This window comes from Plasmodium cynomolgi, chromosome 13, assembly GCF_000321355.1.
Source record: "Plasmodium cynomolgi strain B DNA, chromosome 13, whole genome shotgun sequence".
NCBI classification, from domain to species: domain Eukaryota; phylum Apicomplexa; class Aconoidasida; order Haemosporida; family Plasmodiidae; genus Plasmodium; species Plasmodium cynomolgi.
Genome location: NC_020406.1, coordinates 1 through 14,007, shown reverse-complemented (window position 1 = coordinate 14,007; position 14,007 = coordinate 1). Strand labels below are relative to the sequence as shown.

The window sequence follows — 14,007 nt, the reverse complement described above, 5'->3', positions numbered from 1 at the left end:
TGCGCACGAGTACTTTCCATTGTTACAAATAAATGTTGAAGTTAACATTTGTTTGACAATCTAAGTCGCCGTCACTTCTGAAGAAGTATGTATTTAGGAAAGGATGAATAACCCCCCTTTTCTTCATTTATTATTATATAATAACGATAAAATGAATGCGCATTCATATTTATATAATAACAAACGTAAATATCTTTCCATGGTATGTGTAAATGTACACACATACATTTTATTTTTTTCCACAACTTCAAATGGGAAAATACTTAAAAATTGAATAAAAGTTTTTCCTTTTACAACTTAAAAAAAAATAAAAATAAAAAAGGTTAAAAAATTAAAAAAATTTTAAGAAAAAATTTCTGCATTAAATTAAAACATTTAAATGCATAATTGATTTTTAAATTGGGGAAAAACTGCCTCTGCTAGGTTGTAAAAACAAATGAGATAAGGGAACACATTTTTCACGCATTACTTGGTTTAAACAAATAATCTGAAAAAATGCATTACTACGTTTTTTTATCAAAAAAAAAAAACGTAAAAACGTAAGCATAAAAACGTTTCGACATGCCCACTACATTAATAAGTAAAAGCATTACACAAAGGGGGGCTTCAAATGGATTCAAAATTGATAAAAACGTTTACATAATGTTGTACACATTTTTTGCTACAAATTATGTTTTGCTTTTCCTATCCAGAGAGCAGACATGAATCGTGAAAATTCGTTCCTTTTCGAATTTTTCAAATGCGTTATAGACGCGGTCGATCTTTAAAGGTCCAAAAGAGTGCTCTGCCAAATTGGATCTTGTAAAAAAGGGGTAGCGAATCAACCCTGCTGCGCATGCGCGCATGTACGTATGCACCCCTTTGTCTTTCGAGGGGTTGAAACATGGGGCTGTGTATGGGAAAATTTTATAACCCAGGGAAGGGCACAAGTTTGGGAAAAACAAAACAAAGGGGGTCCCCCCCCAAAATGCACTTATTCGTTCTCTTTCCCTTTTCATTAGTTTACACTTTTATTTTTCGAACTGGAGAGGTCCTTTTGCTTTTCGATCAGCAAATTTTCCATTTTCAATTTGATATCTTTTTCCTTTTTTCTTTTAATTCTTTTCATTTGTTTTTCAATGGAAGTTACATATTCGCTAATATATTCCTCCTTCAAGAGTTCTAAATTTTTTAGTACACTATTAAACCCTTCATTCGTTTTGGAAGAAATGCCTACAGTTTTTATGCCCTCGTAAAATTCATTAATCATGAGTGCGCACGATCTACTAAAGCTAGCCATGTAGCTCTCATCATGTATAACATCCTCATTGAAACTGTCATAATCTTTCATCCACTCGATGCATTTGTCATGTTTAATAATATCAACTTTGTTGAAGCAAGCCAGAAAGGGCAGTCTAGCTTTGTACAAAACACTGCATGCGTAAAGCATATTGGACATAAAAGTGATGGGCCTCTCACATCTAACAGTGTCAATAATGTAATTAATAACCACGGGGAAGCTAACTGATAGGGTTTCTAAAATAATATTGCCACTTGCTGACCAGTTAAATACTTCAATTTGGCCCGGTGTGTCCACAATTATGTAGTGTAATTTATTTTTCCTCTTTTCCAAAATTTCAATAACTTTGTCAAATCTTGTGGCAAATAAATTTAAACAAGTCATGATTGCGCCATTTGGTCCTAGTTTATACTCTTTCATTATTTCGTGATATTTTATGCTATCTCGTATATCTATGTTTACTGGATATTGCAGGTACTTAACAGCTGGGTCCAAGTTCATTGTGTATACTTTTTTTTTTCTACTTTTAGATAGTTATATAATGACCCGACGTACGTTGTCTTCCCACTTCCAGCCATGCCGATTACGATTATAACGGTTGGCAAGTCTTTGTAGTAATCTTTCAAATTGGTCTCTTTGTCGGTGTGACGGGTTTCGCATTCATTTTCCTTTTTCAAGCTTGTCCCCTCCCCATTCGGTTCACTCAGGGGGAAGTTTTCCCTTTTCAGATTTGCCTCATCAGCTTTGGGTTGACTCATTTGGCTTTCCTTTTCCGCCGAAAGTTCGGATTTTTTTTCATTTTGCAGCAAGCTGTCCCTTGTTTTTTCTCCTTTGCTTACACTTTGCGTTACATCCTGTTCGCTCATTTGGTTGGTGAAGTCAACATTTATACACTCCCTTTTGTCAAATTTCATTTCACGATTGTCACTTTTTTGATTTTCCGTTTCGGCGTGCTTATAATTTTCTTTTATTAAAATGTCATCACTTGCTTCATTTTCATTTTTTTTATCTTTTAACATATCTTCATACCTTGCGTTGTTTATTTTGTAATTTTCAATTTTCAATAGGTTTTTTCCCCCACTTTCTACTTCGCCTTTTTCCTCATTTTTTGCTTCGCTTTTTTCTTCCATTTTTTCGCAACACGCGCTTTTCGACTATAACGTGTTTAAATTTGGCATACAATTTTGAAGGTTACGCGAAAGTTAAAAGAAGTCGCTTGTTTTCCATTAAGCGAATTTGTCAAAAATGCATATTGCTAAATGCTCACGTTTTTAAGTGTTGTTGTGTTGTACCAGCATATTATGCGTATGTGGTATGCATTTTTTAAGCACGAAGATTGTTACGACGAAAGTGAGTACATTATGTTGTGCTCCTTTGCCTTATTAAAAAATCGCTTATTCCTTTTAACACAAAAAAAGGTAATTAAAAAATTTGTTATTTTTTTGTGGATTAATTCAGCTTAACATTTCATGTATTTGACTGGGTATTTCATTTTTCACATTTAAACGGCGCAATTTTTTTTTTTTCGCGTTGTTTCTTTGAGGAAGAAAAAGTCACCGTGGGAAATTAAAACAGCTGTCATTTTGTGATATTTAGAGAGGGAAAAAAATTAAAGCAAAGCAAAATAAGGCAAAGCAAAGTAAGGCAAAGCAAAGCAAAATGCAATTTGCGTGTTTTTAATTGAATAAGGATCTTTTTCCACACAGATAAAAATACATTTTGCGCTGAGAGGAAATTACATACGAAGTGTATAAAAAAATGTCAAATGTTGCAACATATTTTACCGCATTCCTTTTTTAGCTTTTTTAAAAAAAGAGGAAGGGTCAAACGTGATTGTTGGAAGAGTATAGTTTGCACATTCCTTGGCTACAAATTATATGCGTGAAAAAATGGGTAACTCGTTGATCCATTTTCTTTTTTTGGGGAAACTAATACATGTTTTGCATGAAAAACTTTGCTTCATTCGTGGTCTCTTAAAAAAAAGTAACATTACATCTTTTTGATAAATATGACAGTTATAAAAGGTGCGAATAGTCTATGTGACATATAGGGAAAACTGAAATAAATGAATTAACCTGGAAAAGGCTCGTTATTTTCCTTAAAATAAGGTGATATATACAGCCAGTATGGTGAAATGAAAAGACGGAGACGCGTGAAAGACAAAATTATTCTACTACTGTGGAAAGTCCCATTTCGACATTGTGCAAGTTTGCGTATGTTGCGAAATGATTTTCTAATGATGAACGATGTTGCAATCGACCTTCGAAGGTTCGATTGTGTACATGTATCTATACGCATATGAATGCATGAAAGCATGCCTGACGGAATAATAAACAAAGCAGATTTATCTTTTCAGTTTTGTTTATTTAAGAGATTTCTTTTTTGCGCTTTAAATCTAGTTGCTTTCATTGGGCGTAAATATTTGAATAATGCTTTCTTTCAGGAAAGTATTTATTTCCTTTTTGTTAGCAAAATTGGGCGATTCGCAAGGTAATGTAAATATTTTTATATAATTGTACGTTCAACATCGTGTATCAGGACTGTTTTTACGGCTTTTATGCCTTTTACCTGAATCGTTACATAAATGTAAGCCATGTGTTAACGTTTAAAATTTTCATTTTTTTTTTTTGCACGTACAAATTTATTTTTTTCGAGTATAGATAATCCGTTCGAATATGCTGCACATATAGCAATCGATTGGTTTTATGAAAAAAGGGGGAAAAGCCCCATAACAAATTTTATGATGAGGGAAAAAAATATATACGCAATTTTTTTTACGCATGAATATGTCAAAAAATGTTCGTTATTTTGTTTGAGAATTTCTTTGAGCACGCATGCAAAAATGGTTGCATTGTGTTTCGTATAATTATGCTTGTTCTATAGTCTGCGACTTGGTTTAGTACACCAAAGGTTTAAAGTCTATATGATTAAATAGAACAAATAAATTTGCCCCATTAACCGTCATTAAATTGTAAATTATGTTTGAGCTTGCATTTACAGTTTTATGTTTTTGCTACATAAAAAATAAACATTCAGTTTTATGTTTTACTGGACAGAAAAATTAAATGCTTTTAAACAAAAATTATTACGAGTGAATTAAAAATTCTGAATGCCTGTTAAGCATTATTTAAGAGATACAATACTGTGGTAAAAAAAAAAAAAAAATGCATAACCATATGTATGGCAATAAAGAAAAATATACATACATACCGTAACAATTTTTGTGGCTTTTTTTTTTTTAACCACTCAGCAAAAATGAAAATGACCACGTTGTGCAATATAGCTATATTCGCAGTCTTATTTAGCAAAGTGGTGCATATTTTTTTCGTCAAATTTGCAAGTACAAGGGAAAGAGGGAAAATTTTGACTTCCATATTATGGACAATTTTTAAAACTAGTGAAGATGAATTTAAAAGAAAAATCCTTACCGAACAAGAAGGTAAAATGAAAGTGCAAAGGTGTCAAAAATGTATCTGTATATATGTGTTTATGTAGTGAAAAAACTCGGAGACACATGAATAATTGCACCTTTTTAACGATGTAAATGTTGTAATGTTCATCGTTTTATTTGTTTTTCCCACTTTGCAGAGGATAGTAATGATGATTTTTTAATGGATTTTATAAGAGATAACCATGTGGATGTTTCGGACGTTTTTTTGTCATTAATCGATACAAAAATGCTCGAGGATATAGATGTGAATCAAAAGGAAGCAACTGAATCTATATCTATGAAAGAAGACACGGAAGAAGAAAAAAGGAAAAAAAAAAGGAGTTATAGAGAATGCTGCAAATCTTTAGGTAAACCATGCAGTGTCCACTATATAGCGAGCAAACATGCGTTGATAAAAGGAAATACAGAAGATTCTACTGTAGAAGAGGGTCAAAAAGGAGAAGAAGAAGAAACACCCAAAAAGATAAGAAAAGGGGGAACCCAAAGTACAATAGCGTCCAAATATTATAAAAGCAAACTTCGTAGTTATAGAGGGAAAAGTCCAAGTGAGTCAGAAGAAAATAACGAGAACACAGAAGAACCAGTTTTTATTCCAAAAGTACCGAATCGTAATTACGGAAATATATTTATAACTAAATTTGAGAAGTCAATGGCAAAGAAGGAACATGTCAAATTTTTGGAAGTACATCCATATGACAACACTTCTATTAATCCAGAAAGTAGTAAACTTGAAAATCCTGGGATTAGTAACACACCTTCAAATAATGAAAAATTGGGTAATAACAAACCATCAATAGAGCCTAATGTTCAATGTGAAAAAAACCAACTTATCTTGCACGATGGTAATATTTTAAGTGAGGAAAATTCTGAAGGAAATATAGACGGTACGGATTTTGAAGGAAACTATAATGAGGAGGATTCTCAAGAATATACAGATGAAGAAGATTCAGATACCTCAGAATATTCATCAGAATCATCTCATGAATTATGGAGGGAAAGCGAAAATGAAGAAAACACAGATTCAGACAAAGAAATGTATTTCGACATATTGGAACCAGAAGAATTGGATAATTTAAAATAGGATTAAGATAAATGTACTCAGAGGAACATATTAGTTTTCTAATGCAGGGGAGTTTAGATTAAAACAGTGAAGAAACACAGTGATCCGTGTCTTTTTTTATTCCCAAAACAAAATAATAATGAAAAAAGAAAAAGTGGATAGGAGTTAAGAGGGCCGTTTTTGTTTTAGTGAAAAAAATAAAAAATAAATTAATCAACATGGTATCAGAAAAAGAAAGAATGTAATTTTAAATAATTTCTTTTTAAGTATTTGCATAAAAGATTCTTAGGATATCAGAAAAGGGTGGCCTTATGCAACAATTTTTACGTGTAATTTGTCAAGGGAACTTCACAAAAGTATGTTATAAAGAGTGGGAAAATCAAATAATCGAAAAATTATTATAAAAATGGGAATAAATCTTCTATTATCGTAATAAACATTGAAAGAAGTAACACATTACAACAAAATAAATATTGTATGTGTAAAAAGGCACATGAGCATTATTTAAAAGTGCCATTACATGGGAAATTTTAGCGTAATACATAGAACTTATTTTTGAAAACGTGAGCATTTTTCGGAATTTTTTTTCATTTTCATAGTTAATATGTGTTTCCAGAATTAATTACAGCTATTTGAAGCAATTCGCGGAAATTGTGGCTTCATGGTTGTATTAGCCAATGTGTCCATTTGTGAGAATTGTGCGGAGAACCGCATGGAAAAATGAACGGGGGAAATACACGAAGAATAGTCTTGACCATAATTTTGCAGAATAGTTCACCTCGCATTTGTGTGGAACTTTGTGTGTTTTTTGTAAATTAAAACGAAAAATTATAAATTTATTGCGTAAATAAGAAATCTGCTTAAATTTTACCATGTAATGCTCCTTTTGTGAGTTCATTTATCAAACTTGTAGTCATTATTGTGTTGTTGGTACACTGATAAAAATGTGTCTTTTTCATTAAATGTCGTTTTTTCGTTCGACCGTCATTTTAATTTGTTATAGTATTACGTATTTATTTTTGTTTACAATTTATCCGAAGAATAAAATAAGTGAAAAATTTACTAAAAAATGAATATATTATGAAATGCCAAAATTGTGCAATTTTCACAAAAGTGAAATGATAGATATACAACGAAGTGCGTAAGATATGGCAGTAATTTTGTCTTTCTGTATCCACAACATTGTGCTACGTTGAGTTATGCTTCCAATGTGTGAAGTGAACTGTTGGATTGTTGAAAAAAAAAGAAATGATGGGGAAAAAAATATTGCTCTGGAGGGCATATCCCATTTTGAATTCTCAATGTGGGTATCTATTTTCTCGCCCATGCAGCAATGGCGTAATGGATAGGAATTCACCTTTCCTCCCCCATTTCTTGTCTTAATACTATTTGGTGCTTTAAAGTTGTTTAAAATGATTAAAGTGTAAAATTATTTGCGTACTTATTCTTTCAATTTTATGGTTCTTTATAATTTATATATTATAATATTACATACGAACAAGGTTACTACGCGGGTACTCGACATACTCAATGAACATGTGTGAAGAATGATGTGCACATGCACGCACGGAGCGGCATAATGCAATTTTTCATTTTATGCTACTAATGAATCTGTAAAGGGGTCTAATAATGAATTCATTCGTTGGAATATAAAAAATACAAGCTAAAAAAATCTCGCAGCATAGTACTTAAGGAAAAATAAAATATCGACACGCACAAGTAAATAAAAGAATTCTCTATACAATGTCCTACGTGAAGAAAAAATGTTCTCAAAAAAGAAAAGAAGTTACGCACACAATTCGAAACGTTCTATGATTACGCGCTATGTGGTACAAAAAATATATATATATATATATATATTCCGAGGCCATACAACACACATACATGTAATTATTTACACTTAGGAGCAAAATAACAGAACAGCTGAAAATTTTAACGCTCTTATTTCGACGAATTGGATGGTTAAGAAAAAAAAAATTCCCCCAAATGTGCTGGCACAGGAGGACCAGAGTAATTCAGGTATCTTTTTTTTCTTGGTTCAACACGTCATTTTCAAAAGACATTTTGGGTTCCCCCATCTCGGTCATTATTTCTTGATCTGGGATTTTGCCTCTTCGGTCATATTTCAATGTATGATGAATTCTGATTCCCCACAGGGTTGCAAAGGCTAGAATAATGCTTCCACATACAAGTGACAACATGGTCAGTTCATCCTTTCTTGCTTTGGATCGTATTTTTTCATTCGCCTTAATTGTTTCGTAGTCTAATTTCTCAATGGGTATGCCCGAATAAACAGCCAAGCAAGGAATTATTGCAATTAGAAATAAAAATAAAACAAAAACGCTTAAATGATTTGAAGCCTTCATTTTGGTTAAGTCGAGATAATCACACGTTTATTTATTTAAGGGGTCACTGCGTTGTAGAACTATCGTTTGATGAATTGCTTTGTGTTTTGACCGCATATAGATTAAATGTGTTTTTTGCATTTCACTGTACAAATAAAATATGTACAATTTAATATGTACAATTAAATATATACAATTAAATATGTACAATTAAATATGTACGATTACTTGAAAGTTGCGATCATTATGCTGAAAAGGCGTTTATAATTTTTTTTGGGTGTTTTTGCTTTTTAATTATTTTAACATGTGCATGCATTCAGTGGTGTGAATTTGTACTGGTTACAAAAATGCTTGTTGCGGTCAAAAATTGGCCCCTTAGTGGGTCAAACAACCAGTCCACATAAGTTTCCATGTATACGTTTCGCATATTTGCGCTTCAAAAAAAAGAGGATATTGATCACTTTTTTCAATTTTAAGAGAAACAAAAAATGGCGAAAAAATGGGAAGAATTATATGTGGCAAAATGCCGTGAAAGAGGGGCCACAAAAAAAAAAGGCTAAAATATGTTCGAGAAAGAGCTAAAACAATTGGCAAAAAAATGCTCGAAAAAGAGGAACAAAAAATATATATGAAAGGGGAAAACATCAAAGGAGGAGTTCTATGTATGCGAAGAAAAAAATTCTGCGCATGCGCATTTTTTTTGTGTTCATTTCATATTAGGAAGACTTGTTCAGAACAGAATGTTTTTTCATGTAGGGAAAATCCGTCGAATTGAAATTTGCTCGAAGGTAATTACATAAACATACACATATATATATATCAAATTGAAGGATTTAATTGCATCGTTATTTCTTCGTGATTGAATGATCCACAAGCGCAAAGGCAAATTTTATTTTTTAACCCTTATGGAGATAGCAGCCGACTGACGGACAGATAACGCGTGATTTGATTTACAACAGAAGGCCTTTAAAACTCCAGTAAAATCGAAACATTGGCTGTTATATTTATATCCCATATATATTTAACCTATTTTTGATGCATTCGAAACATTATACTTTATACATATTCTTGACACAAAAATGTAAACGTACTTGCAAAAAAAAAAATGCCTTACAACGTCGAAGTATGCTAAGTGTTGTCATATTATAATTATAAATCTGCAACATTGTGTACATATGCATTTTTATGTTTATTTATCAATTTTGTTCACTTTCATTTTTTTATATAAACGTTCATAATTTGCAGAAGTCGTCCTTTTATTTGAGTAACGAAACGTGCGCGTGTTTAAACACAACGAACGCCACTGTGTCAGTTGAATATATTGTAAGAGGTACATACATTTAAAAAAAAAGAGCGCTATATGTATGAATTGCGTGGAAACATCATGCATTCTATTCGTACCCTTAGAAAAAATGCACGTTTTTGAATTTTGACAAGTTCGTATCTTTTATTATGCTATATAAATTAACTATAAAAATATTTTTGCGGAAATATTCCATTTCGTCACAAGAGAAACGTAAAGTAGGAACAAATAAATTAAGAATTTATAAAACAAAGCATTCATTGAGCGAACAAAATGGTTATGTGAACCGCGCTGGTATATTTATCGACGCTCTTTCTAGATTTAATCTAAAGTTTGAAGGAATGTATTTGTTTCATTTCTACGCAAAAGTGATTTTCCCATTTTGCGAACCATTTATGATAATCACATGAATTGTACGCATAATTTTTAAAGCACATAAAATGCGCGTGGATCCATTTTAATTATATTTATTTTGCCACATTCGCAGGCATATCAGTTAATGTTTTAACGCTTCATAAAAGATCATTTTTAAGGTATTTCTTTAAAATTAAAAAGTGGTATTGATGCATAACGTTGCAATTACGTGTGTTAGAGAAATACGGATAAATTCAGAGGTCTTTTTGCATAAATGTGTACCGCGATTTGTGAATGTCTTTGCACATCGACGTTACGCTACTTTATGTTTTAAAGTATAATAAGGTTAAAATAGAACCTGCTTTAATTCTATTTTAGCAGTACTTAATGAGAGATAAATATGATATAAAAATGAGGGAGCACCCCGTTATTCCGTTTATGTATAAAATTTTACGCATGCACATTTTTGCGCCTTTCATTCCCATTTTTTATGCTTATGCGAAGTTTACATTGTACCGTCCCCCACTTAAACAAATCCCATGCAATATCGATAAACATTTCATCTTTTGTATATTGATCATTGAATTAAATTATACATGAACATTCAGGAGAAGGTATATATAGTTAAAAATTTCCACTTTTTTAAAATTAATTTTTAAGTATTATAAGTTATTTCGTTTGTATACAGTGAAATAACCGTATGGACTAATTCGTGATTGTAATTAAAGTGTTACACGTATATAAAAAGTGTCAATAGCCTTGCAATTCCAAAAGGGGTTAATAAATGGACTTTCATATAATGCATTAGTACTGTTCCAAAAAAGGAATAATAATATATTTTCCCCAAATATTTATTTAATAGATGAAAAAGTCCTTTATTTGTTTTCCCTCATGCATGCACCTAGAATGTTGCTTTCCTTAGACAAGAAAAAAAAGATTTGTGCAAGCATTTCTTCATTTTTTTTCGACATGCGTTTTTTTTACGTTTCTCTTTATGAACACCATCAAACTAAGTGATAGTCATTGATTTTAAACTTGTTTTTTTTCTTGTAATATTATTATTTTTTTTTTTTTATACATTTTATTCCCTGTTCAAATTCGTTTTATAACACTTGCTTTTTATTTGTTGAATGAGTTATTACAAAATTTTATTATCATGTACCATTATAATCTGTGAATTGGAATTTTGTGTATTCTAGCGTTCGTGTTCAATGCACGTTTGTGTTTTGCATCAAAGTTTTGCATATTTTTTTGAAATTTTAGATTCCGCTGCCCATCATTTTATGTGTAAAGGGAAGAAGCGTTATTATTGCACGTTAGTGCTAAATTTGCATGCACTATTACGGATCAAGTTTGTTATACCTTGGAGTTGATATATTTTTGCAATTAGAATTAGTCAGCTGCTTCTTTCATTCGTTGCACATTTGTAAAAATGTGCCTTAATTCGATTTACATTTCGGGAATAACAGCAACAAGTAAAGACACGCATGTGAAAATATAAAAATGTTATTCAATTTTTTTTTGGGGGGAACATGCAGTAAGGGAGTGTTTACCAAGTGTAAGAAATCCGCGCAAAAGAAATACTCTTATTGATAGTGATAAATTTGCGTAAATTATTCACGCCGAACACACACATATAATTATAAGTTAAAAAAGGTTCAAGGTCGCTTGTGCTGTAAGAAAATGTGTACCTCTATAAGTGGAACAATTTAATTAGTCATATTACATGAATGGTATAAATAAGGATTTCATGAGATTTCCTGTTAAAGGAAGGTCGATTAGCTATCAAATGTTAATTAAATAATATATGCATTGAGAAAGTTATTAGGAATAGGCAATTCAACTGTCTAACACTTAGTAATTTGGTTACCAATCGCGGTTGCGTTTTTCCTTTCTTATGTAGCACAAGTTGCGCGAATGAAAAAGGGCAAATGTAATTCGAAGTAACAAAAATTAATTCCTCATTTTTAGTGATTCGCATGCAGAATTTGTTCTTTTATTTTTTACTTCCCCATATTCATAATTACCGCGTAAAAAAACTTATATACATGCGAAAAAATGTGCATAATATAAAGCATAATATTTCTATAATTGATAGGATTTTTTCATATTTTTTCATGAATATTTGTCATTACCCCGAGAGTTAAACCTTTTGCACGAACGAGTTGCATAGTACGCTATTCGAATAAAAAGAATCATAAGAAAAATTTATCAATGGGTTAAAACACCTTTAGGCAGTTCAGCAAAAGCGATCGAGGTTTATACTTGCGTGCTTAAGTAGTACAAGAAAAACGGAATAATAATTACACAAGTTTGAAAGGACAAAGAAGAAATTAAATGTTTTTTTCCCACAAAATGCAGAATAATTAGTTTGTCATTGTCCCACCATAACATATGCTCACTATTTAATGGAACTGTTTAGCGCATAAAAGAAATAGACGCAGACGTAGACGTTATGCCGAAAAGATTACCTCAAAATAAATGTACTACACCAAAGTTGTTATTCCTAGTATATTCAATGTTATATTCTTCACTTCACCTTTTTGAAATGCAAGATAAAAATTAAAAAATTATAACTTTTTTTTCATAATCAGTCCCATAGTGAATAATCAAAGCAGAAATGAAGAACCAAAAAGGATAGCAAAAAAAGATATCCGTATATGCCCCATTTTGTAGAACAATTTATTCATAATTATTGCGATGGAAACTAAATTAAATTATTTAATTGAAAAAGGGACTAATTTTGTATTTAACATTTTTTTAATTAAATTAGTTTTTGAAAAAGGTACAGTTTTCTATTAAATATAATAATGTGGTTGTGCCCATAAAAGGTCCCAATTATTAGCATAAAAAATAATTAAGTTTTATTTTATCAATACATGCATAATTATTGCTTACTTTTCTAATTAAATAAAGAAGTTTTCAATTAAAATTCACAATGAAGAATTTTTTTTCAAATAACAAAACATAAAAATGGGTGATATATTTTGAAAACTAACAAATTAATGAAGTAAAAAATTTAAACGTATTTATTTATGTGAGAAAAAGATAAAATACCAAAAAGAAGCATGAGACGTTTTGCTAAATAATTATACAAACGTATCGGCGGAATATAAAGTAAATGAATAAAAAATTGATGTATTAAGGAAGCGTGAATTTCATTAAAAAAAACGTGACAAAAGAATATACATTTTATTAATGGGGGATGGATTCACCTGTTAAATTATTATACTAATCATACTAATCGCAAAGACAGAATGAGTTATTTTACAAAACATAAAAAGGAGTTAAACGAATAAAAATATGTTACATATGTGAATTATGTTATTCGTTAATAATGATGCTGAAAACGCATAGTTTAAGTGCATTTATTTTAAACTTTCATTTGTCTTTATAACAATGAAAGGAGGCATAATGCTTTGATAAAAATACTTTGAAAAATGCGTTTAAATATATTGATGGAGACACTTTTGAAAAAATGAAAATATTGGATAATTTATACAAAAATTATTTTGAAATGGAACAAATAATTTTTTCTAATATTGATACAGAAATTGCAAAATGCTTGAACTACTCAACAAAATGTATTGAACATTATGAAGATGCTATAAGCAAATATAAAAATACTAAGGATTATTTTTATAATGCCCTAGTGAATTTCGAAAATAAAGACAAAAAACTTCGTAATCAAGATCTTGAAAAAAATAAATATTTTGCAACATATATAGAAATGATACCTAAAGCATATCAAATATCAGATTTAACTTTTTATTCATATGAATATGAAAATAATAAAATTATATTAATTTCGCTCCTAGGTTCAGCATCTACTATTATTCTGATATTAATCTATTTGTACATGGTTAAATGATAATAACTATATTATTCATTTTTAATAATATTTACTGTTGTAATTCTTATATAAAATTATATTTATAGTATAAGACAAGTTGTAATATATAATTCAATTTTTTTTTTATGCTAGTTTACTCCTTATTGTGCACGGATGCGCTATATGAAATAAAAAAAAATTTCCGTAATCAGGATGATAACAGGAATAACTCATTACATTATCGGGCTGATTGTAACAATGTAGGATTAAATAACAGAATGTATAACTTAGCATATCACACTGCATTAAGCATGGAATTATAATATATTGAGTATGAAGTTATATAGATTGGTAACCAAATAATAAAATAAAATTTCTCACAA

The 14,007-nt window shown here is 30.5% G+C and overlaps 3 protein-coding genes across 3 annotated transcripts; 1 reads left to right on the top strand and 2 right to left on the bottom strand.

Annotated features, from left to right (window-relative positions):
* Positions 1-668: 668 nt before the first annotated feature.
* On the bottom strand, positions 669-1,780 carry PCYB_131030 (XPA binding protein 1; the record flags this gene model as incomplete). The annotated part of the gene is made up of 2 exons (XM_004224128.1): positions 669-761; positions 1,007-1,780. 2 exons carry the CDS (start codon positions 1,778-1,780, stop codon positions 669-671), a joined length of 867 nt encoding a protein of 288 aa, XP_004224176.1.
* A 2,754-nt stretch (positions 1,781-4,534) lies between these two features.
* Positions 4,535-5,811, top strand: PCYB_131020 (hypothetical protein; the record flags this gene model as incomplete). Its single annotated transcript, XM_004224127.1, has 2 exons — positions 4,535-4,718; positions 4,868-5,811. 2 exons carry the CDS (start codon positions 4,535-4,537, stop codon positions 5,809-5,811), a joined length of 1,128 nt encoding a protein of 375 aa, XP_004224175.1.
* A 1,994-nt stretch (positions 5,812-7,805) lies between these two features.
* Positions 7,806-8,156, bottom strand: PCYB_131010 (hypothetical protein; the record flags this gene model as incomplete). Its single annotated transcript, XM_004224126.1, has 2 exons — positions 7,806-7,968; positions 7,990-8,156. 2 exons carry the CDS (start codon positions 8,154-8,156, stop codon positions 7,806-7,808), a joined length of 330 nt encoding a protein of 109 aa, XP_004224174.1.
* Between the last annotated feature and the right edge of the window lie 5,851 nt (positions 8,157-14,007).